Source organism: Callorhinchus milii, unplaced genomic scaffold, assembly GCF_018977255.1.
Source record: "Callorhinchus milii isolate IMCB2004 unplaced genomic scaffold, IMCB_Cmil_1.0 Scaffold1, whole genome shotgun sequence".
NCBI classification, from domain to species: domain Eukaryota; kingdom Metazoa; phylum Chordata; class Chondrichthyes; order Chimaeriformes; family Callorhinchidae; genus Callorhinchus; species Callorhinchus milii.
Genome location: NW_024704742.1, coordinates 102,561,247 through 102,587,633, shown reverse-complemented (window position 1 = coordinate 102,587,633; position 26,387 = coordinate 102,561,247). Strand labels below are relative to the sequence as shown.

Sequence of the window (26,387 nt, the reverse complement as noted above, 5' to 3'; positions counted from 1 at the left end):
ATCCTGTGTGATATTACCCTTACATAGTCCAGGAGGATCAAGGTTAACTGTAGCAATCTAATAAATAAAAGGCAAAATACTGCAGATGCTGGAAATCTTGGAATAGTCAGGCGAAAGGTTATCGACCTGAAACGTTAACTCATTTTCCTCTCCCCATAGATGCTGCCTGACCTGCTGTGTGTTCCCAGCGACTTCTAGTTTTATTATAGCAATCTAATGACTATCCTGCCTAAGATCAGTCAACTCAGCACAAAGCTGGAATAAAATCAGCAACCTTCTTATCCATGTTGCACAGTTTTTGCCCAATAGCCCACTGGAAAAGCCACCAGAAGGAAGAAAGAGCCTAAAGGCTTGTTTGGGAATATATAAGACATTTCAACAAAAGATCATAAAATCAATATAAGGCATTGAGAACTGCACTATAAAAGTACATAGAGCAACCTTTCCCTCTTCTAACTGATAAATGCTACATTATAATGCAGCTTGTAAGAAGAATAGTTTAGATGGATCCTTTGTTAGTAAAGAGGCCATAAACAGTCCATGTTAATGAGGTCATGGTACATCAACAGAGTCTTACAAGGGATAAGGCTCCTAGAGTTCTATATCTTTTACTGATCATAATCCCCAGTCATTCAAAAGTCATTTTGATCTCTACCTTTCCCATGCTGTTGTACTCGACAGCTATTTCCCGAAAGAAGAAGTAGATATAATCCCCATAATCCACAGCCTGGACAAAATAAGGCTCTGCAAATTAACAAGGAAAAACATATTATTAATACAATACAAATTTACATTTGTATAGTGTCTTTCACCTTGTGAGGACTTCCCAAGGTGTATTAAACATAGCCGTGAAAGAGGGTCCAGTAGTGACACAGATAAAGACTATAATGAGTTATTCTCTATGATCCCATTCAATACGTTAGTACTGAAATCAGGCAGTTTAATTTACACATAAGAGAGCAGAACAACACCCATAGGACACTGTTTAATGGTACTGTGCATGACTCCCACAGGAACACACTTGACAATTAAATGAACAGTGAATTGTCTATTGCACAAGACTTTAAATTCTTTTTTTTCTCTAAATGGTTCCTTCAGCATGCATGCCCTCCAGTACTGCATGGAAGTAACCTTTCTTAGAAGCCTAGCCAGTGAGAGTTGGCAGACTATTCAACAAGGTGCTGCATGACATCAGAGTCTGATTCGGTCCTCACTCAACATCCAGAATTCGTAAATGAACTCAGCAAACTTTCTGATCTGCGTGGTCCAGTTGTTACCCAATAGCCAATTTGAGAAGTATTATACGATATCCCAGCAGGTCACAAAATCATTATAAGCCACTACACATAAAACTTATAAAGATCTATACATGCAAACCTTACAGAAATTGTGGGAGAAAATAGATACAATCATAATCATCATAACAACAATCCTTTCATTTGACATAGCTCCTTATTACATCATTGAGACGTCTGAAAGTGCTTCACAGAATATACTGTAAAATGGATAGACTGTGTATTTTGTGGGCAAAACAAATTAAGAGCATGAAGCCCTAACGTGCATTTTACTATCCACCCCCGGAACAAAAAAATCAGGTGTAGCACTTCTAGCATCACCTCTGGCAGAGCTCAGGTAACTCAGCATAGACCTGGGTTCAAAGCTGAGACCTTCCTATCTCTATCAGTCAGTTACACGGCGAGCTATTTACTTCGCAACAGAGGCGGCAAGGGGTACGAACATTAATTTTTACATTTATTTGTCTATATATTATTATGCATTTCATATCAACGCTATCGATTTCCTTTAAATTAAACCATCTCACTAACTCACCTTTCAACCATTTTGAATCGTGCTTGACTGTCCGCAGCGTAGGACTGTCTCCAAGGCTCCGATATATGACGGCATCAATTGCAAGGAAGTCTGTTACGGTTGCAGAATAAAGCTTATTTTCTGGAAGAAAAACAAAGGTGTTCTACAATGGCCGCAGGTTTCAATAGTTGGGAGGATATGCTATATGTACCTTAAAACATTAGTTCTGGTGCAGTTTTGAAGCTAGCAATTTTATTAGCTTATTATGCAAAGCAGGAAAGGCAAGAAAAAAACATTATTTTTTTTTGCTGAAAACAAATTCTCGCTCATTCTCCTGATTTAATACAGTTCCACACACTTTTTGTGCCCAAGCCTAGACCCTCACCAATCTGTGTCTAATACTCTCTGGAATGTATCTCAGGATGTATCTCTCCTGGGAGGAGTGCACATTCCACTCCAAAGAAATTTTCACGTCAAAGATGGAACTCTCAGTCTGGTTTGGCTACTCTTAAGCATGGAGTTAGGTTTCCGCATGTGTCAGGAAATGTCAGATATAAGCTTGTTAAAATGGTGTTCAATTTATATGTAACTAGCAGCCGGATTGAAATTTGCACGATGAGCTTTCTGGGCTTAAATTTTTGGGTGTAGAAATACAGGTGATGGGTTGAAAGTTCCCTATATAACATTTGGAATATTCTTTTCAACTCTTAAAGGATTTGCTTCCCCCACCTCCTGTGATTGAGGTTAAGCCATTCTCTACTGTGACATTTCTAGGTCATGTGCTCCAGTAATGATAAGAGGCATTTATTAGGTCACAGTACTGCTTCAGTCTCCACATGAACTCTATGCATTCCCTCCCCTCTACCCACCTCTTGCTCAGTCACTATGATCTTCATGTTGCGCAAACAATTTTATTCAAAAGAATTATTGCTTTTGGAGTAAGTTAATGTCAATTTTGTCCCATGGAGGGAGTCGGGGAGGAGAAAGGGGTTCTACAACACAATTATTTCATGCATGAAGGGAATAGAGGGACAAGGGAGAGGGGAATAGGATGGTTGGATGCTCATGTGAAGTTTAAACAGTGGTTCAGACTACATGGCCGAATAGCCTCTTTCTATGCTGTAACACCCTATGAAATTGCTTACCAGCAAAAAGTGCCACATTTGCATGTTTTGGATCATAGGGGCATCTTGCCATTCCACTGATCTCCTCTTCAAGGAAGTCAAGGGTATCCAACTGAAAGACAACATACAATTCCTTGAAAAAGCTATATATAATTAAGACATACTTTCCAGAAGGGGTCAATTCCACCTAGAGGATCCTTCCTTAGCCTCAAAATTCCACCTAGATTTAACCCCAAAATATTATGTTGTCAGAAATTTTAGATAGCACAAAAGTTACAGAAATTTCTTATATTCAGTCTGAATTTGGAAGCTGTTTTTCTGCAGTTAGTCTAAAGAACCAGCTTCCAAAATAAGACTGAATTTAAATGTTTCCCACAATTCTATATGATTTTAAATGTTAAGATAAGTTAGAATTTCAGGCTTCATGTCTTTGTAACTTAGTTTCATATTGGATAATGATTTTTCCAACTGAACCATAAGGGAAGCCTTTAACTGGCCAGGTCATCCAGGGAAAATGTTAACTGTAGAAAACACAGTGACTGTAATGTTCTTTATTGTTCTGGTCCACTTTGTAGCCTTTACAAATGGGTGCATTGCACATAACAGAAAGAAGAGAACAAATAACAATGTATAAGCCTGAACTTTTCCCAATGGCAGTACTTTGTTGTCATAAATGAAAGCAGCAAATCAGGAAGAATATACCACTTTAGGAGTTCATCTGCATGAAGGAACAGCACTAGAGAGTCAAACTATATGGGTATCCACCCTTCCTCTCAGACCTCCTTCAACACTTCGCTCATCAAATGCTGTCCTACTTCACGTCCCCGGCCTTTACCGCCCCACAATTGGCGGGCAGGCTTTCAGCCATTCAGCCCCCATTTTCCAGAATTCCATGCCGGAGGTCCTCTGACTCGCTCCCTCTCTCACCTCATTCAAAGCCTGTCTCAAGATGTACCTCTTTGACTGTGCTTTCAGTCATCTTTCCCCTCTCCATCTACCCTGGTCTCCCACCCCCAGTGTAGGTGCCCAGCAAGCAATGTCAAGTGTTTTGAGATGTCTTCCTGATATGAAAGGTGCTATAGAAATAGAAGTGTATTGTATAAAAAAATTATACTGTATCATGCTTTGCAAAGGAAAAGGGACCTTTTCCTAGTAATTTTTTGTTAAAAGTTACGGAAAGTGGTAAATTGGGATTAGGACAAGCAATATACCAGTTTATGGAAATATTCAAGCCCCCTTTTCCAATTCTCATGTAATAAGTATTTTTAAATAATTTCCCCAGTGGTGTACTGTAAGCTTTCTATAAGTGAAAATACAGACAAGGTGCAGGCAGATCTGATTACGTTTGGTGTAATAAGACATTTCTGAGGCATTAGTTAATGGTGGAAAACAAGATACAAAAACATAACACTTATTACAGGTACCTTTCAGCCCAATGACCTTCTGCCAGGGTCAGCAGTATTCCCATAAGCGCAACTGCAAACCAAACAGGTGATGTAACCGACACCACTTATCCATCACAGACACAAAACAGCTGGAGCAAGCATTAAAAAGAACCCTTGCAGTTGCATCCTTCACTAACAAATGGCTCCAACAGGCAATCCACGAAAGGCTTGCGCTCTGCTGGAAGTGAAGAGGCTGCTGGATCATTTTTGTGACAAGATGCTAAACTGTGCTAGGCACTGCTCATTGCCAAGTGATGTTTGAAAGGTAAACGTTAGGATGAAATTGGATCAGGATAACCAGGAGAAGGGGATTATGGACAGCTCATTTACTGAGCGGTTCGACTGACTTTCATTCTGCTAGATCAGGTAACTATGATTAACGTGAAACCAGCCTGCCTGTGAAATTGAAGCCCCATCAAGTGCACTGCGGAGGAGACGGAAAAAAATTCAAGCCAAGCTGTAGAGAACACATGCTCAGCTCCTTCCAGGTATTAAGGCCCTGACAGCTGGTAAACCAATGAGATTAAAAGATTGTCTGCTATTCTTCTTGATATAAAGAGGGGAATTGACTGCAGTCCTCCCTTTTTCCCATATGCAGTCGTTGCTTTCTCCCAAAGCAAGCCAGCATGGGAGTTGAATTGTACCTCTCATGCCATACCATACTCCACGGCTCAAAATCAAATCCAACTGTACAATGCTGTAATGTCAGGCAATGCAGGGAGGGACTCCTCACCCCCTAACCCTACTCCAATCAGTCTTCTCTCCCACCACCCACACTGTAAAACCTACATAAGGAAAAGCAAAATTCACATATGCTGAAATTGGGGAGTGGATTCAAGTTTCCTGTTTTGGTGTTTAATATTCCAATGTTGTAGCTACTGGGTAAAAATGTTTATATCGTATCTCTCCAAATGTGCAGCGTTTACATTTCCGGTCTCACACCAAACTATACGCACACCAGAGCTTCCACACACTTCAGAGCTAACATGGTTAAAGGAGGTAAGCAGGACTCTCGCCAGTGAATTTCTGTCTGCAGTACCAGTATTACCAACTCTTGAGTCCGAAGGTTGGGGCTTCAATCCCCTACTGAAATGTGAACTCATAATTTAGCCTTACTCTCCAGTGAGTGAGTGAGTGATGCTGTGTCAGAGGTGTTTTCTTTTGGATGAGATATTACCCCAAGGATTCACCTGCTGTTCTAACAGTTCAGAATGGAACTCAAAGTTCCATTTGCACAATTTGCAAGTCCAGACAATATTTCTCTCTCTCTCTCATCCAAAGGAGAGCAGGTCCAATTTAACAATTCATCTCCAGACTTGGCTCCTGTCAATGTCGCTACGCTCTGAGACTCTGGAACCGTCTATCTCAATCCCTCGCCCTCGGCACCAAGCTCTGCCACCATTAAGTGTTCCTAGATACTACCCCATGTGAAAGGCACTATATAAACACAAGGAATTGTTGTTGTTATCTGATTGTATATGGGACATTGCAGGCACAGATTAGCTGCCATATTTGCCTACATAACAATTGTTTCACTAAAATAATTCATACATGAAGTACTTTGAAAAGTTTTGACATAAGGCAAGCACGGTAGTTTTATAATGAGGTTGGTGTGTAAAATGTTGAGCTGTTTAAAGGGTTGAAGGAGTTTTCTTCAGTCAACCTAAGGGAGTGATCACATATTTATCTGTTGAATTTTAACTCTCTTCCAAGAAACTTGGAACAGGAAGCTCACGTTACATAGGAATAAGTAGACAAGATGTTTAACATTACCTCCTGACTTTGATCAGGATCAATGATCATCCATTACCAAGTTAGAATTTTCCATTACCCAAATGTAAAATAATTGAATTTAAACACAGTAAACAATAGCTTCAAATCACTCATTCCTTTGTAATATGGGAGAAGTTGGAAAGCTATAATAATCCCTGCAATTTAACATATTGCTTGTAATGTCGAAAATGTCTCAGTGAGGAATTTCTGTAAAGTGTAGCGATTGTAGTGTAAGCGAACATGGGAACCAATTTGTGCTCAACAGCCATTAAATAAATAACCAGTAAATCTAGACGCTGGTCAGGACACTGGGGGATACACCTTCTCTTTTCAATGAGATCTTTAATCTGAGGTGAACAGCAACAACTACAATAACAAAAGTAAAGTAGCCCAATTAACTAAAAGAAAATCGACAAGTTCATTGGGAGCAGTCAGTTGTCTGGTAAGCATCACTCCACTTTCTATATTACTAAATGACGACAGCTGCACAACACTAAACTAACTCACCTCCTGGAAATTGTGTCCAATTTCACACATGATGCTGCCCTTTCTATACAGACAGCAGTCGGTATATCCACACTACTTTTAAGCAATCCGACAAGGCATAGACATCACAGTAACACATTTGCTGATTGTGACCAGCCAACCATCTCAGTCCAATGGAAGTTGCTCAAAGCCATTTCTGTAATGAAAGCCGTCAAATGTACTGGGAATGCTTACATTTTTCAGTGAAAGCATCATTATTGTTTCTATTCCAATGTGTACTTGACGTATATCAGCATTGTACTGGGTCTGAAGTTGATGTAAGTTGTCACTCACATCAACTTAGCACTCCCACATCCAAGGTCTGCAAGTTACAGTGCAAATGCGGTAGACCTTTGTTGACACCTGCAGCAATCGATAAAGTCATGAAAACAAGGCTGTAAAGTGCTTGCATCAGGTTGGTTGTTTGCAGCTGGATTCTCATCTTGTTTTGATCAAGATTTTTTTAATAGTCTGCAAATTCTTCAAAATAATTGTTAATAAAACTCACATCTTTTAAAACTATCAAAAATGAAATAATAATAAAGACCATAGTAATGTCACAATCAATTGACAAGAAATCCAGCTCATTAAGCAGAGCAGAAAACTTTAAGACCTACATTTCATTAAAACCATTTATCCACACGTACCTTATAATTTCTGCAGGATGGGTTGAAAGCATTCGTCCCACACACAAATAAGGTCTCATCATTTCTTTTCAGAAGCAACTTAATGAAATTATGACATTCATCCTAGAGGATCAGAAACACAAGCATTTGCAAAATTAGTCAGCCCATCAAAACAGATTGCTTCATTGTGCAATATTACCATAAACTATGGCTTTCGACTGCATATATATGCAACTCCTAAAGTTTCCTCTTATAAGGACTCAATATAATAACAAGTAAAGCCAACAATAAGGGAGCCTATTATGAGATTGCTCATAGAGTTACTGAACCACACAGTGATAGAATCTGTGATCCAACAAAAATGGTGTCATAGTATAACAAACATGGGGGAGTAGCACTAAAGTGGCATCCATTAGAGAAATGATACACACCTTACGTTTTCCCTTCATTCTGCATATGTCTATGTCAGCTTGTTTCGACCTCCATGTTAACTTCTGGAATGAAAGCAAGGAGTAAGACAATGGTATATATCTTATCTACTGCCAATACTTAATATAGAAAGTTGTCTGGGTGTAAATTGCGTTATTTAAATAGTGATACAGCATAGAAATGGGTCATTTGCCCAACTATTTCATGTGATGAGAATTTCTTGATTGGATTCCTCAATAAAGAGTCTGAGTTGCACTGAGGTGGACACCTTCCAGTGGCAAGCCGAAAACCCGGAAGCAGGATAATTGGCCATTTTTTACATGGCCCCATTATTATGCGACGCACAATATTTAAAATACAGTGCTTTGGATCTTAACACACAGTACTATTTAAGTATACAACACAGAAAAGTAATTAACATTCAAAATCCAGTACCATGTACTATTTGTGATTAATGATTTGACTATAAATATTTGGAAATGATTTATTTTTAGTGGAATTACATTTTGTTTAAAAAAAACTAATATTTCTATTGCTGATGCTGCTGTATCATGCTAACTGAAAAATATTTATGAATATTTTAGGTTTATGTAAACTGGGAGCTTTACTCAATAGAACTAGCAGATTGCATATTGAAATGCACATGGCTCTGCCTCGGAAAGATATATTAATGAGGTGGGATGCACAAGATAAGTTTAGCCGAGACTCTCGTAAATGTATGGCATATTTGCCGGGATGCGTTCCGCTTGGGAAAAGTCTGCCAATAATGCTAGCTAATGGAAATGGTACTTTGAAATTCTAATGTTTGGATTTATCTAAACTTATTTGTACTAGAAATTGTAACTGTCCCCATTTGAACTGCACAGTTTAGTCTTATCAGGTTTCTGCATGTTGTGCGTGTTTTGCACTGTGCAGTCTCAGAAACAAAAGTGCATGTTACTTACTTTGTTAAAATTAATCTGCTCTGTGAAGGATGTATCCATTTCAACAGTGTAAATATGGTCTCTATAAATAGAACAAAGAAGATACATGTTCATTTCAGCACTTTAAACACAGTGTGCAGAACCTTATCGCATTAAACAGAAAGCAGGCCAGCTGGAGCAAATGATTCAGTGTTAATGGTTCACCACATAATCATACAACTATTACAGATTCATTAAAAAAAAAGAATTATAATCACTATTAATAAAAAAATCAAATGTTAAAATAATTTCAATTTAATGTGCCACATGTTTAATAAAGCTAAGTGCATCCATTTTCAACTGCAAACTGTGCGGTTTCCTATTCTTCCACTTTATTCTCCTACTTTAGATAACGGGTCGAGCTCCTCGTAATTGTTTGTGGCTTTTCAGGAACTGTGTATCTTCATTTCCTCATTACAGAGTTTCAGCAGCAATTCAGAATTACAGTTTGTGTTCTACAATACATTCCAGCCACCTTTCCCAGTCTCTGTGCAGAGTTATCTGTGAGTTTGTATTGGAAAATCTTAAATGTAAACATGACTCCAGGCTTGTTTGTGTTAACCTCCAAGGGTTAAACACAGCCTCAGGTGATGGTATCACTTCTTCCAATGTAATAGTAGGAAGGGGATTCAGTGTACAGCTGTACATAATGTATAGAAAGGTCAGAGATGCAATTTCTAAAATGTACAGCACAGTGCTTCGCACTAAGTCTTTCCAATACAAATACAATTAGATCTCCTAATGTAATTGCATGAGGAGAAGGTGGATATGAGACACCACCTTGAAAGGTAGTCGAACAGCAAACTCAAAACCCTTGGCTGTGCACTTTTAAAATCCACCCTTGCATATACTCTTAACTTGACACTCTCTTATATCGGATTGTCTGACTTTAAGCAATGAACAGCAGAATGTTTACACCCGACAACAAGGCCATGCTCAAAGTAACCCTTTTCTTTATGCTAAATGTTCAGTTGAAACGCCTGTAGCTGCAGAGGTATTTTAAGGGATGCTTCAACCCTAATGCATTTCTTCTCACTTAGTGCCTTGCACTGACAAGTCCTTTGTGTTCACAAATGTTTATTTCTTTGTGAAATGTTGCATTGCTTGCACTATGCTTTCTCTATACAAATGTACACTAATCTTCACAAAGAAAAATGACTTCCATCAGATTTGTAACTGTTTCTGAATTGCTCCATGCCCACTGTCCCTTTACAAGAACATAGCAGAGAAAGAAGAATTAACTGGAGATGCTAAACCCATTTCTATGCTTTATCTTTGGGTGATATAAGATGGTGTCCACTCATCAGCCAAAGACTTTCTGGAAAGGAAGACAATAAGTCATTCGGAAATTCTGGGTTTGGACTTGGTTTCAGGCACGGAGAGACACAGAATTATTTTAATCATCCTCCCATTCACTGTACAGCACTGTGACAGAGCAGCACCAATAGAGGATTAGAATGAGGGCAGTTAACAAAATGCTAATCTCTTCTATAACACAGTTGGAAAATTACTTTTGTTACACGGTTAAATAAAACGAGAGACAGAAGGTAATTAAAAGTGCATTATCTTCATGAACGACCGAGTAACAAACTCAAAGGCATCAATCAGGCCCAAATCAATCAGTGTGTAACTTGTCTGTGATTAAGGGGAGGGAGGTAATTTCCAATATTCACAAGAGGGTGGAAAGAGTTACTCTGGAGAGTGAAACACCACTTGCTTCCATCTCTGTGATGTGCTTCACTCTCTGTTTTTTTCTTTCATCACCTTTAGAGCTCTCAGAAATCATAATTAAAGCTTTCGTGAATATCACAAAGTCTTCTCCCCCACCTCTTCAATGTCAGAGACAAACCTAGAGCTATCTCTCACCCAAAGTGTTTTGAAAAATATACTGTAGTCAGTGTCCCTTTAAAAACTGGGCACGTTAAATATACACCAGCTTCAAGGATAACCCAAGTATTTACAAAACCATATGTAGATTAGCCTGCTTTCTTTTACGGGAAATGATTTCCATTTAATTTCAGTTATGCTTTCCCTTTACAAGGCGTCTCTTGCATTTTGCTTTGTCTCCTCATGCAATTGAAGTGCAGCACAGGAGTTTATACACAAGGGGACTGCAAAGCTCCTGAAATTACATTAATTAAGGTGTGCAAATTTCACAGGGGGGTGGAAACAGTCAGCTTTCAGGGCTTATTGTTTTCCGACCACTGGATATTTCCAATCTCTGGATTTGTTTTTAGGGGAGGGTGGTGGTGGCCTGTATAGTTGTACAGAGAGCTCAGGCTTCTAACAGCGACTAGCAGCATCAAGCTCACACTACTGGCATGAAAAAGCACTGACACACTGACAAACCAATCTGATCTTACTGGTTATACACGTCATAAATCAGTGCCCAAACCGGGTTACCGTACTGTTGATGGAAAGATTAATGAGTTCCTGGGATTCTCTTTGCTGCCTTTACAGGGCTGGAAAGTAAATGTACTGAAAGTGTTTGAAAAGTTTTGCCTTCTTCGCAAACAAGGCAATGCTACAGTAAAAATTGCTTCAAACGCCAACTACATGCCACTTGAGCACAGCCTTATTGTGACTAATCATTAACAATTTCTGTTGACATCAGTGCTCCTTTAAGAGCAACCTGAAGGACTGAGCTTCTCACACAGATTATGAACACCCAAATCCTCTTCTAATGAACTTTTCCAAACCAATCTGATCTTACTGGTTATACACGTCATAAATCAGTGCCCAAACCCGGTTACCGTACTGTTGATGGAAAGATTAATGAGTTCCTGGGATTCTCTTCATGTTATTAAATATAGCCTGCAGCTGCCTTACACTAACCCAGTTACCAGGTCTCACACACTGGCGGCAACAGTTAATTTTCCGACGTCGAGTCTTCAAAATTGAATCTAGTCTCCCCTAATTTTATCTCAGGCACCAAAAGCATTTTGCAACCCCAGTATGTAAGAATGACCTCTATAACCTACTGCTTAGCATGCACATAGAGCCCCCTGGGTTTATGGAAAGTTACCGATGACAATGCCATTTTATTGTAATGGTAAGATCTTCATCTAAATAGTTATTTATTTGGGGGATCGGGAAAAGTCACAGACATTTTCAGAATGAGGTTGCGCACACGTGACAGGGCTTATGGACATTTGTTTACAAACAAAGGCAGCTTTACCAGGCCCCATTTAACTACACGGTACCTACCTCCTTATCTGGGAGCTGCAATGGCAAATAAAGAGTTTCACCAGAGAGTTTATGCAGTGATTTGCTGAACCATTTAGACTGGCAAGATCCAAGGTTAGATCTCCAGTCTGTGTTGCTCTCACCCAGACAACGGTACTGGACTTCAATTGGCCTCAGGGTTAGCAAGAGGAGGAAAAAGAGATAGGAAATCTCTTCTGGTGAGAAATCTTTGCTGGAAGTGATGCCAAGTGAGGACAAGGTGGAGTTCAGCTGCAGTCAGACAGCTTGCTAAGACTCACCACAAAGGCTTAAGACAATCAATAATGATTACTTGAGTGAGATACAGCCAAGCAGTCAGTGATCTAACTCCAGTAGACGGGTGGGGGGGAGGAGATATCTACAGATAAAGGTGGGGCAGAGGAGAACATTTGTTGAGGGGGGAAAAAAGCAAACAAAATAATAACATTAATAAGATTTATATTTCATAAATCAAATATAAGTATTTGAAAGGAAAAATTTGCAGGGTATGGGGAAACAGCGGAGGAATTAGATTTATTGGGTACCTCTTCCAAATAGCCGACACAGGCACGATGGGCTGAATGGCCTCCTGTGCTGTAATATTCTATGATTCTATGAAATCGCCTTTCACATTGGGAGAACATCTCAAAGTGCTTCACAGGAATGTATAGTAAAGTGTTGCGACAGTGGATTTTGACGGTACAATTTGTTCAAACAGCATTTCTCTTATTTCATTCTTGTAAATGGGCAGACTACCAATTACCTAATGTCTGTGATCAACAATTCTAGTATGCCATCAAAACCTAAGTGTACCTATAACTTGGTGGTCAGCAGTTCTGCATTTCTAGAAGTAAGTAAAACTCCCAAAGCAATAAACAAAACAGCAGCATATTGTGAAATGATAAAGACCCATTTCCCTTCCTGCTTCAGGTTCTTCTTCCAGATTGTGGCCAGGTGACTTCCGTCAACACCACTCTGTAAAATATCATTAGAACAAATACAAAAGCAGCAGCAGGGTGCCTCATCTGCAGTCTCGCCTCACTCTCTGCACTGTAACTCCCTTGAACAGAGATCAAGGATTTGTTACGTAGGGACTATCAGGCACTGAGCCATGTCCTGCATCCAGTGGGGCCCCACTGCCCCCACATTGACAACCGAGTCACATCTGCACAGCTCCCTTTATACACAAGATAAGTCGTTGGAGCAGCTTCTCTTGCATCCCAACGCCAGATTGAAGCTTCAAAGCATTTGTAAGTAAATCCAGCCTGCATTTGACAAGTTAGTGAAAGAATTCCTACCTAGCAGCAATGTAGAGTGTTCGGTTCATTTTCATTATCAGCTGGATTTCCAGCTTGTGTCTTTGTGTGTTATTCCGTCCTGGTTTGTGACCCAAAAATACCGGATATTGTTTTGTATCTGAGAGGAGAAGCAATATAATCACACTATCAGCCTAAATTACAATTCCTGCACTCAGTCCACCACACGCTAGTTCAGTGCCCGAGGCACTAAAGTAATCGCACAGCAATTTTCACAAGCATTCATTCCCCTAATCCATGTTATGAGTCAGCGGGGACACCACTCTTAATTCTTTTACAAGCTAAGAAATTGTGCTTGCGAGGATAATAATTTTTTCACTGCGCTACATTGTGGAAACATTTAACTAGCACATCCCACCCCAGTCTCAGATATTTATCTATCGGTTCTCAAGGTCTTTTACCCCTACCCCAATGTCTGAGTTGGTTTCAGGACTTACAGTTGCCATGTGCAATACTGATAGGCTCAGAGTCTTCGGGGAAACCAGCCCCGGCGAAATGTAGTAGCGACACATATAGCAGCAAGGCTTCAGACTTCATAGTAGCACAGCTAGCTTGTGATTTATTCTCTTCACTTAAGCCTGCAGAAGAAACAAAGGCAAAACAAGACAGAAGTCAGCATCACAGCCCATTTGTAGATGTAAAATAAACGTACAAGACTCTCAACAGTGACTAATATTCTGATCATGCACACTTAGCAGTTCTTATTTATAATTCAAAAAGATCAATTTGTTTCCATCAATCTTTCTAGCATTCAACCACTTTATTGAGCTTATGATACACAGTATATTGGAGAAAATGTTCAAGATGTCTGCGTTAAACATTCCCACCCATTTTAAAAGGATATAAACTGAAGAATTATTAGCTCATTTATTTTCGAACATACCCTGTTGTTTTCAGATTACTTTCTTAGCAGTGCAACAAAGCCAGCTGTATGAGGAAGAGGGGAACAGAGGAAAACAGGCCTGAGTCTTCGACCTCCCTGACACAATTGTTAACACAGGATCTAGTTGCCCTGTGCATTCAGTTAACAACAACAAATTACATTTGTATAGCGTGTTTCACATCAGGAGGACGTCATTCTAATTTTTCATTTTCCCATAACAGCAATGGTCATTCTCGGTCTTGTGGCATGGCACATCATTACAGCACAACAAATGCACCATTGATCCAGTTTGGATCTTCGTATGAAGTGTAAATCCTAACCCCTATCTGAATTTACACGGTCCAGATGCCAACAGAGACTCACCTCTCAGACAGTGAGATGAAGGCAGTCACTGCACAATGTGTCGGTCAGGAGCGGGGCTGACACAATTATTGCTGAAATGCTAGGATCTAAGGGAGTGTGGTCAAGAACAGCTCATTACCGGTCATATAATCCTCTCCACTCCAGGGCTGTATAAACAAGAGCTCAGATGCAAGTGAAACCCAGAAGAAGTCAAGGGATGGGAGGGGGAAAGAAATCAGGCAGGGTTCCCATTTCACATTATTATTCAGTGACCCTCTTCTAAAAGGTTTGAGTGCATATGTGAATATCAGGTGAGAATAGAATAAGGCTCAGTGGTGGAACATTCTGCTGACCATCACTGCCTGGCTCACACAGTGTAAGAATTGCGCCAAAGGTACTGGAGACTTGCTAGCATCCATAAAACTGTATCCCAGCATGATTCAGTGTGAAGAGAAACACCAATAACAATAAGATGCATTTATATGGCGCCCATCATAGGGGTTCACATCTTCGTGCTTAGGTCATTCATCAACAACGGGGCTTGATTCCTGGATTAAGAGTTTGGCATTCTCCTGACCGAGCTATCCTGAAACAATTTTATTTCTTATATTCCAGCATTATATTTATGTTGAATAGGAGGCAAGGCTTTGCAAGGCCAGCTAACAATTTACGAATTACTTACTGACAACTAAGATCAAATTGGGCTGCAATTATTAAGCTTGTTCTATAAATGTGGCGCTTTTATGACATAATTTGCCAGACTTTTAGCCTTAGAACAACTTCTTATTGTTGTACTGCAATCTGTATGTAACCAACAGTAATATGCATTTACATCACTACTTTCATAGAAATTTACAACACAGAAGGAAGCCATTCAACCCATAAGAGTCTGCACCAACCAACTCACAGAGCACTAAGGGTACAAAGGATAAATGTCTCAAACACAATGGAGATCACTGAATAGGGAGAAAGGGGGGGGAGAATTTTGGGTGTTGACTACAACAAGAGGGTTTTTGATAATATTTATCTGCTTGCTATAACAATTCATAAAGCATTTTTAACACAATGACTGTCCAACTCATCTGAAAACACCTTTCAATGAGGATTGCAAGAATGAAAGACTAATCACCTATTATAACTTAATACTTTGATAATCATGCCAATCAATTACAGTTGTAATTGATTCTAATTGAGCAGAAAGAAAACAACTCAAAATATATCGAATTAGCATCCCTCTGAAAACTACATTTCTAAACGGTTACTTCAATCTTGTATAAATTTACCTTTTACCGTTCAACAAAATATCCTGAGCCCAGAATACAGACCACTAGCATTCATTACAATGACATATGTTAACATAAATTTTCCTCAAAGGAACATTGCTTGGTCCCTAATCTAAAATTCTTTCATCGATGCAGTAGGCATGAGAAAACAATAGCACGTACAGTATCTCCAAATATTAATCACAATGTATTCTATCTTACTTTCCCAAGNTTTTTTTAAAGATTGTAAGTTTTGTACATTCTATACTTCATTCCACTAAACTATTTAACAGTAGGAATAGCTTCACATCGCATTCCCTCAGATACCGAATACCTTTTCAAGTGATGAGCATCAAAATGACACTGACATTACAATGTCAATCATAATCATATTATATTGTTAATGGGATATTACTACCAACCTCCTATCTTCACCCTCCAAGCCAAGTATTCCCCCAGGCAGTTGAAGAAAACAGTGACATTATAATATCAATCACAGTCACAACCACGTATTTTGGAACAGATTATCACTACCTACCCACTATGCTCACATGCCTCTGTTCTTCTCTAGTATATCCACAGTTTACTGAGCACTTCCTCTTTCTTGGTTATTTTTGATATCTCACCCTTTTCAGTCCATCTCAGCAACAAGTGTCACACTCTACGTTGAAGGAAAAGCTGCTATTTTTGTAGTAAATTCTGTCTTTGCACACCCAGGTGACAGAAGCAGCGTTTAATGTTAGAAGAGGTGAAATATGGTCAGCAGTCTGCAAAGGATAAAATATAAATCTCTGGGAGATGATTAAGTGCCCATCGTTGGCGGAAGAGTAGATAAAGCTAATGAAGGGTAAAGGGCTGGATCATGACTCAAGGAGACATCACAGAGAAGTTACGCAATGAAGCTGGAGGTCAGAGCCTAGCCTTTTCTGCTCAGCATTACACTTATCCAAACAATTAAAATTCCACTGCCTTATGAAGAAATTTAAAGGTTATTCCACTTAATGAATAAGTATGAAAAAGATGTTTAAAAAGAAGAGAACAGCTTGTTGTGATTGAATAGTATACCCCAGACACTAATGTGTTTTGATTCTAGTGATAGTTTTTTTCCTCCGTGACCGCAATTTTCTCCCCTCCTCTTCTGACTCATCGTTATAGGAGTACATGGGTCAGTGGAACTCAATGACCTGACGTAGGTGCGCAAGTCAACCTGCACAGCGAGCTGCATGGCTAGCTGTCCAGACTATTAGACTGTTGCCGCATCACAACCTGACTCGATCCTGGAACTGACCCAATATCTACTCTCCAGTCAAGATCAAAGAATAGCGATAGGGAGCAGCAACCTTGACTGACAGTCCCATGCTAACCTCACGGCATTAAAGCCTCTACTGCTGTCCTGGTTGAGACGATCTAATTCGCTAGAGAACAGGAATCAAACCTTCCTAATCTGGACAGCTCAGTACCTCACATCAAGCTGTCCATTCACACACTGAGCCATTTAGGAGTCCTGTAGCTCAGTGGTTAGAGCACTCGCTTTGCAAGCGAGAGATCTGAGTTGAATTCCAGGCAGGGCGAAATCTTGGGCAAGTTTCCTTACTCCACACGCCTAATAATAATCCCTCCAAAAAAACCAAAAACAATAATAAATTGGTCATTTTCAATCCACGACTGTTTGTGGGACATTGCTGTGCGCAATTGGCTGCCGCGTTCGTCCACAAATATACAGTTAATTCACTTTACAGTGTGTTCTGTGAAGCGCTTTGGGACGTCCTCCCGACGTGAAAAGTACTATATCAAATGCAAGGATTATTATTATTATTGGGAAGTCCTTCATGATAGATGCAGTTACTGAGACTTTTAGAACAATCTTTGTTCATACTGGATAGGCTTAACCTTGTTTATACCAGTCCCATAGTTGCTTTATTTTAAAGCTACTTTGGGAATCAAGCAAAATGTCTGAACTGTTCCGGTTAACCTCACTCAGCTAGGCTTCCCATAGAGTGAAACCCGCTCTCTACCACCCAAATCCACCCTTCCACAGTCTAGCAATGTGACATTTACAATAGTGCATGACATTGCTGTATAGAGTAATTTGTTATATTAATATAGGGCAAGCTTTGAACCACAAGTTTTACACAGAGGTAAAACTGAAGTTAAATGTGGTGCAGTCTGGGTCAGAGAGGTCAATATATACATAAGTTTCAGTTTTGATAGGTTAATCCTGAATATTTACACTGGACACTGGAAAAAGGATTTCGGATTCATACCAATATAGAACTTCACACGTATACTGATTTAAACCTTTTCTGGAATGGAAGAATGAGATCAAATTGGTCGAATGACCTGTTTCATCTCAATCTTTTGTGAGCTCTTGTGAATGTAAACCAATTAGGCAGCATGTCACTAAAGACAGCAAAAATCCAAAACATTAAAGTCACACCGAGTTCATAACCCACATGAGATCCATATTAAGCAGACATGATTCCCTCTTGTCAGCATTTCTTGGAATGGATTGGGCTTTATATGCTGCTAGTTCTTATCTCAAGCTTTTCAAAAAAGTTTAAAGCATTTGAAACTGAGTAAGACACGACAGCTGTCCTGAAACAATCTTCCATTATCTTCAACAATTACAAGATTTGATCTTTGACGAATGAAAACCAGTGAATATTTCAAGACATAGATCTCTTGATGGTTTTGATTTATAAAGATTAAGGCTCAGGAGAGCATTCCCTCTTTAATATATATATGTCACCTAAGAGAGTTTGTTTTCCACAAGTGATAAGGTAGAGCAATGAGGGTCACATACATCAACAGCATTGGATAGACCAGCACTGCTCTAGGGGTTAGCAAAACTTTGAAGCACAAATGAATGTTTAAATTGAACCAACCCCTCTCTTGACCTACACAGCACTGTTAATAACTACCCCTAAATAGGAAAGAACCTGTACTGCAGAGACCATTAGATTGCACTGTGATATATCCGTCCTGCTGCACTAGAATACCCTCACAGAGCTAATCAATTCTGTTTGTAACCATTGCTGCAAATGGTCCCCTGGGAATCTTCCAGGACACCTGTTCAAATGCAGCCTGAGGTAGAACACAGATGAGCACCGCAAAATTAAGCATCAAGATTTTTTCTGCTGTATCAATCTTAGTGTCTTCCTGCTTAATTGTATCATTTTTCTTCTCTGTTCTCTGCTATCGCTGCAAAATAACAAAGAAAATGTAGGGGTTTTGTGCTCACACCATAATTTCCCTTTCTAATGTTTCGCTGCCAAATGCTGAGGCATTCCTGCCCGTGGACCTGTTCAGTCGTGCGAACTTGGTTCACATATTTGAGTAAATTAGGAACAACAACTTGCATTTATACAACTCCCTTCATGCGGGATAGCCTCTTTGAGAGCTGAACAATAGCAGAGTCTGACAGGAAGGGAACTCATCTCCTTTCACATCAGAACCCGACTCCCTCTATTTCACACAAAACTTCAGCCCAGCCCTCAGTGCAAAGCATAGAATATAAGAATTGCTGGACGAAAGAAGACCGAGGTCCACCCAGTTTGCCTCCCACCACCCTGGCAGTCGCATGCTCATGCAGACTACATACTGTATCCCAAGATATTATTTCCTATAAAAAACATAAGAATTCAATCCAAAATCAAGATCAGGATTCAAGCTGGAATCTCCCAGTCAAAGGCAAATAATGCTCTTAACTATTGAGACGAGCAACAAAAACACCAACAAATTACATTTGTATAGCGCTTTTTCCCACAGACAGAATAAACAGTTCCTTTTAGCTGCTTACCTTTCTATGTATTTTTATTTGATGTCTACTTCACAGCCAACGAAATGTACACAAAGTACTCAATATAAATACACGCACCACTACACAGTCTTGTTCTTACTTAGTAATAGTCCTTATTCAGTGTGCTACAAGTGCACATGTACAGGCAACTGGTGAGGACATCATATTTAAAGGATATAGCTGGCTCGATAGTTTATCCACTAACTAGCTAAACCAGAGACTGGGAAGATCCTGGGTTCAATTTCCATTTGTATCACAGCTCCTGATCGCTATGCAGCAGTCCCTGCTGGAGGTGCACATGTGTGGAGTGGACATTGTTTACATGAGGGGATTGGGTTTTGCTAGGATACACTTCATGGCTGAATCATCTTCTGACACTCAAATTCGAGGAGCCCATACCAACAATGAGTATGAGAGCAAGGTATGAGAGGTTTATTGGGACCAGTAGAAATCAAAGGAGAGGGGAAAGGGGTGAAGTGCCTTTGAGAGAAAGAGAAAATGAGAGAAGGAGCAAGAGCACATGGGTTCATAAAAAAAACTGTTTGGCAATCCTTTTTTCTGTTTAGGAAGACCCGAAGAGCCATCAATCATTTTTAAGTGAGGTTGTCAGACACGGTTGATGCATTTCAATTCTACTTAAAACTGAGTGTTTTCTGCTTGTACATAGACAAAATACAATTTGCTGAAGCACTTTGTTCATGAAGACAACACTTCTTTGATAAATTATCAAGTACACAGGAAACAAGCCCATTGTGGAATTTTTCATTTCATTTATAAGAGATTTGAGTACTAACTACGAGAACATCACTGATCCAATACAAACTAAAAGCTATTAATCCTCATGTGGTTCAGTCAAATAGCATAAACAATGATTTAACCTAGGAAGGCAACGCAATGGATTTATAAAGTTCTTAACTGTGCTGTACTGTGCTTAAGCAGAAGAGTACAGTTTTCTTAAAAAGGTCTTTAACTCTTCATCTTCAAATGGGGACATAAGACAGTGTATGTGAGGAGTTATAATAATAATAATCCTTGCATTTAATATATCACCTTATCACGTCGTTGAGACGTCTCAAAGTGCTTTGCATAATATATTGTGATCATATTTTGTGAGCGAAACACAGCAGCTGATTGAGCCAGTAGTGTCTCACAGACAGTCTTGGATTGAGTGATCAAAAATATTTGGGGGGGCATTATTAGTTATTGTGGATACGTTACACTGTATAAAAGCTGAACAACTGAAATAGCATCCTTTACTCGTTATGCGATGAGCACACAAAGCTGAGACTAACCTCTGAACAATGCTAACTTGATCGTAAGGCTGTCTGGATTCTGGCATGGTCCCTATCCATGGCATTTTGTGCATCCTACAAAGCTCTGCTTTTCAGACCAAATCAGGGTTAGCCTTGCACACATCACTGTACATCCCATAATAAGAGTCCAGGCAGCCAGTAGGAAACAGTGCAGACATTATGTCCTCATTACTGAAACATGGCATTTCTGGACTGTGTGCACTTCATTAACATAATTGCCAACGACCTGTTTTCTGCTACACTGAGAAGTGGAGTAAAACAACCGATGGAACTCTAGATTTTTTATCTGATCTTCGAACCTGCGCACGGACTCAATGCAGCCTCTATTATCTCCAGACATTGACAATGCAACAACAAAAAAGGAAAACTAAAGGCTTGCGAGATATCTGATACAAGCATAGAATTCCAAAGCCTTTCCCACAGTGAAGACAAAATGCGAAAAATAATATTGCGTTTGATATAGCGCTTATCACATCATTCAGATGCCTCAAAGTGCTTCACAGAATGTATTGTAAAGTGGATTGACTTGTATTTTATGGGCGAAACATAAAATGTAGAATCCAGTTTGAGCTGAATTTTTCCAATTATTTTCAAGTTTTTCACACTGTCTAGCAACCCCTCACCCCCAACACACACACATCCTGCAAGTACTATGTAATGCATAGTAAATGAGCAAGTTTTAGACAAAGGCTACTTTCTCCTGGTTGGTTGGTGCCATTCCCAATCTCTGGCAGCAGATGAGCATTATTCACTGCTAGTAACGTCACCGATCTCTGGGTGTGCGCAATTAATGGGGTTTCAAACAAAATTTAAAAAATCCGTAAATTCATTGACATTGCAGAATTATCACTCGAAGCGTAATTCATTTACTCACTTTAAACCATCAAGTGATTTTATTTTAATCAATTTTATTTTATAAAGCAGTCTCCATAAACCTATAGATGAATGTAAAATATACAGTTGAATGTGAACAAGACTGAAGCCCACCTGTTTGGCTCGTGCTGGCGCCTCAGCACCTCAGGCTCTGGCAGCATCAACCTCCACGGTTGCACACTACAACTCACCAGCCAGTCAGGAACCTAGGTGTCTTGTTCGACCTTCAACTGTCTTTTCTTCCCCACATTCAAGCCATGACCCACTCTGCCTTCCCTCACCTCCATAACATCGACCGACTCTGCCACTACCTCACCCCTCAGGCCGATGAAACTCTTGTTCGTGCCTTTATCACCTCCAGGCTCTACTATGCAAATGCCCTGCTTGTCGGCCTTTCCAACTCCTCCCTCCACAGGCTGCAGATAATCCAGAACTCTGCAGCCCGTGTCCTCTCCCGCACCAAATTCCGTGAGCCCATCTCCCCCACTCTCGTCCGACTCCACTGGCTCCCTATCCTTCAGAGGATCCAGTTCAAGATCCTGGTCCTCACCCACAAAGCCCTCCATGGTCTCGCCCCACTCTACCTCTGTGACCTCCTAACCTCCTAACAACCAGCCCGCTCCCTCCGCTCAGCTGGCTCTGGCCTGCTACACGTCCCCCGACCCACCTGCCCCACCATTGGTAGGAGAGCCTTCAGCTACTCTGCCCCGAACCTCTGGAATTCCATTCCCCAGTAACTCCGCCTCGCCCCCTCCTTAGCCTCCTTCAAGTCCCGCCTCAAGACCCTCCTCTTCGACCATGCCATCAGCCACCCCCCTTCCCCTCCCTTCCCCCCACAACCCGGGTCTGAAGTGCTGTACACTGTCCAGCACCTTGGGACGTCCTCCCGACGTAAAAGACGCTATACATCTTGTTGTTGTTGTAGATGAGCTTTCTATGTCAGTGTTTTATCAGAATTCCACATGGCAATAATAGTGTTGAGTGTCAGATTCTCATAAGTAAGATTGTTTTAATGTTAACTAACTGCTGCTTAAGATTAGCATAAATAGTTATTACCTTCCTATCTATCTAAGAATACAACTTATTTTCCAGCTTCATTAAATATTTTTATAATATATTTTAAAACTAAAAAACCTATTTCGGAAATTATGGAAGCTTTGTATTTACTTTTCAGCTCAAATAACAGTGGTATTATTCATTGAGTAGTTAAGCCATATAAGACTGTGAAAATCCTCAGTCTGTGCCAAGCTATGATCTTAGCTGGGGTACAGACAGATAGGGAGGCTACAATTGACCTCAGTGCCCCACGTTAGGGAGAAAACTCAAATCAGATTTCTTGCTGCTGACCACTAACCAGTGATCCTTGCTGGAAGTGTGCATACATGGACATTGGGCAAGGTTAGGCTCATCTCTGAAACACATCCACAACTGAATGGGTTTGCTAACCTTCATGCTTGGGGTTACAAATTTATGATGACCATGGTGCAAGGTAACATAAGGTAACCAAAGCTCAGTGACCTGAAGGTTAGGGAGAAAGATAAATTTAAATTATATTGTTTAAAAAAATGTTCAAATGTCTTCAACAGAGGTAATGCAAGAATTCAAGGGAGATGGGTTAGAGCAAAGATAAAGCAAGCAAATAACACCGGTATGCAAGAAACCAACATCCACTTATAACAGATCAGTGTTAAAATCTACAGCCAACAGTCATTGTGACAATGAAACATGTCTGACATAGCTCAGAAAATACGGTGGTCTGTGAGAGGAACAACCAACGATTAAGAGACTGCGATAATAATAAACCTTGCATTTGATATAGTGCCTATCACATCTTTGAGACGTCTCAAAACGCTTCACAGAATATACTGTAAAATGAATTGACTGTACATTTTGTGGGCGAAATGCAGCAAACAATTGTGCACAGTAGTGTCCCACAAACAGCTGTTCGCAATTGGCTGCCGCGTTTCGCCCAAAATATACAGTCAATTCACTTTACAGTATATTCTGTGAAGCGTTTTGAGACGTCTCAAAGATGTGATGAGGCGCTATGGCAAATGGAAGGATTATTATTATTATTATTGAGTGACCAAATTATTATTATTTTTGGAGAGAGTATTACCCCCGGAAAAGCAATCCGCCAACCGGTTCTTACTTACTGCTAGATGAACAAAGAGATATGGAGTATGGAAACTTGCTAAACGTTTCGTCTGGGAATCAAACCTAGGTCCTCTCGCTTGTGAGGCGAGTGCTCTAACCACTAAGACACATGCCTCGATATAAGCTTTACACATTTCTCTCAAAATTTGCCTTGCTCTGATGAACGCAAAATTTATTAATTTGAAAGGGAACCAAGGAACTCAGCATCGTGGCCTAGATGGGCACTGAGCCCTGAATGTGCACTTTACAGAAAAAATACATTAAGTTACAAGCGAACCATTAGAGTTGGCAGCAAAGTGTTCTTATCCCAACTAGATGGCTGAGGGAGTCAATCCCTCATGTGTGCTTGCTTGTCACTCCAATCTGCCTGCTATTTGGGATAAGTGGAGTCCTGTAGCTCAGTGGTTAGAGCACTCGCTTTGCAAGCGAGAGACCTGAGTTCAATTCCAGGCAGGGCGAAACCTTGGGCAAGTTTCCTTACTCCACACGCCTAATAATAATCCCTCCAAAAAACCCAAAACAATAATAAATTGGTCATTTTCAATCTACGACTGTTTGTGGGACATTGCTGTGCGCAATTGGCTGCCGCGTTCGCCCACAAATATACAGTCAATTCACTTTACAGTATATTCTGTGAAGCGCTTTGGGACGTCCTCCCGACGTGAAAAGCGCTATATATCACAATGCAAGGATTATTATTATTATTAAGTGTTAGCAGTTGTTGGCCAGAATGGCAGCTGAAGGACTGAACCAGAGATTGGTTCATCCTGCCAAAGGGTGTCTGCTACCCAGAAGACGTTGATCTCCTGGACAAGCCTATATATCCAAGCAAAAGTACAAAACTAAGCAACATTTTTGGTTAAAAATGGAGACTTCTGAACTAAGCAGATCGGTTATCACAGGATTATTCATTTAGACTACAATCATTTATACTCCAATTAATTTAACTTGGAAACTTCGTAAGGTTTTTCAAATTAAGTCTCCAAATAAGTCAATTTCCACCAGCTGCTTTCTTTCATTAAACAGCCTACTTGCAAGTCCTCAGCATCCTCTGAAATAATTTATGCAAGTTCTTCCAAAGGGATTACATCTCACCATTGAAATGAATGTGTTATGTACATAAGAGCGCACAAAAATGGTCTGATCTGCCTGCGAGGCATTGCAGGAAAAGCATCAAGTGAAGAGGGTTTAGAGCTGGCACTGTGGTGGTTGCACTGTTTGGTTGAGGCTAGTAGAAGGAAACAAATGCATGCTGAAACAAGGCGAACCAGATGGTTTTGTCAAACAAGCTGAGGGAGCTCAGCTTGATTCAGTTGCTTCTGTGTGACCTGCTGTATAGCAGACTGGTCCGATCATATGAAATCCAGTTTTCAGAACAATGACAATTGCTTACTGAAGCAAAAGTCAGCTCTCGAATGACACCAAGTGATGTTCCAATGGAAAGGAATGACAGCTCAATAACAACAAATTAACAACAAATTACAAGGTTGGAGGAACGGACTGCCATAAGCTGAAAAAAAAGTTTTTTTGCAAAAATAAGGAAACTGTGAATAGGTTTTCAAACCCCTAAATATCCTTTGAAAACTGTCAGATCTCTCTGGCTGGTCTCAAAGTGGTGAGTAAATGCAGTGTGCCAACTGTGCTTAGCGTTGCTGCCTAAACTCTTCACCCTCCACCATCACCTCCCAATTCTTACTGTTGTAATGAATCATGATTACAACAGTAAGAATTGGGAAGAGCGTGTCAACAGGGAATTAACCCAAAAGTTCTCAATACTGAAGCGGTAGAACAGTTGCTGAGGTGCTAGCTCTGCCTACTAGCTTGGCCAAGCAAAGTAAAACAAAGAGGACTGCTTTCTTTTGGCCTCACTCCAATAAATAGCCTCACAAATTCCATTCAGTTAACAGCTAAAGCAATACCTTAACTGCTTTTGAATGCAGTATTGAAGATTCGCTGGTTAGAAATGTGCCCCTCAAACCATCACCAGAATAACACGCAGGCCTCTAAAGAGCACAGTAAGTAAGCACCAGTAGCAGTTAGCAGCTTAAACCAGTTCCATCCTCGCTGTAAATTCTCCCTTCACCTTTCAGTCCTGAAGACACAAAGATCATAAGCTTGCTTGTTCCTAGCCTGCGAGCGAGCGAGCACGCAAGCCACTGAGATGGAAACTTATTTTAAAATGAGGACTCTGGATCTTCCCTCCTGATCAAAGTTCATCAATGAGCTCATTGAAGACAAGTGCGGGTGGGGCGGGGGGTGTAGTTGTGCCAAGGTGCTGCGAATGAAGCTGTAATAAAACTACTGAATAACTTAATTTATTTCTCTGGCACCAGGACAAGTATTGTGGCTGATCCAATTTCAAACCACAACATTAGTCAGTGAGTGGAGCAGGCTACCCAAACCGTTTGCTTTCAGAAGTGGCCCCGATGTATAAAAAGCTCTCGTCTGTTAATGTTTGCTTTAAGGTCACACAAGACAAACACAGAGATGTCCCAGATGGTAAGCGCTGCACTAACTGGAAAGAAAAGGGGCAGGGGTGCCTTTC

At 40.3% G+C, this 26,387-nt stretch overlaps 1 protein-coding gene across 1 annotated transcript in view; it reads right to left on the bottom strand.

Annotated features, from left to right (window-relative positions):
- sema6a (sema domain, transmembrane domain (TM), and cytoplasmic domain, (semaphorin) 6A) overlaps positions 1 to 25,954 on the bottom strand; it is a 49,772-nt gene extending 23,818 nt beyond the window's left edge. The window contains exons 1-9 of the mRNA XM_007897367.2: positions 25,926 to 25,954; positions 13,651 to 13,791; positions 13,196 to 13,313; positions 8,676 to 8,736; positions 7,734 to 7,796; positions 7,324 to 7,425; positions 2,955 to 3,045; positions 1,831 to 1,950; positions 656 to 744 (exon numbers count right to left, since the gene is read on the bottom strand). Coding sequence (XP_007895558.1) covers positions 656 to 744; positions 1,831 to 1,950; positions 2,955 to 3,045; positions 7,324 to 7,425; positions 7,734 to 7,796; positions 8,676 to 8,736; positions 13,196 to 13,313; positions 13,651 to 13,791; positions 25,926 to 25,953 — 813 coding nt within the window. The 5' untranslated portion in view covers position 25,954. The remainder of the gene's footprint in view (positions 1 to 655; positions 745 to 1,830; positions 1,951 to 2,954; positions 3,046 to 7,323; positions 7,426 to 7,733; positions 7,797 to 8,675; positions 8,737 to 13,195; positions 13,314 to 13,650; positions 13,792 to 25,925) is intronic.
- Between the last annotated feature and the right edge of the window lie 433 nt (positions 25,955 to 26,387).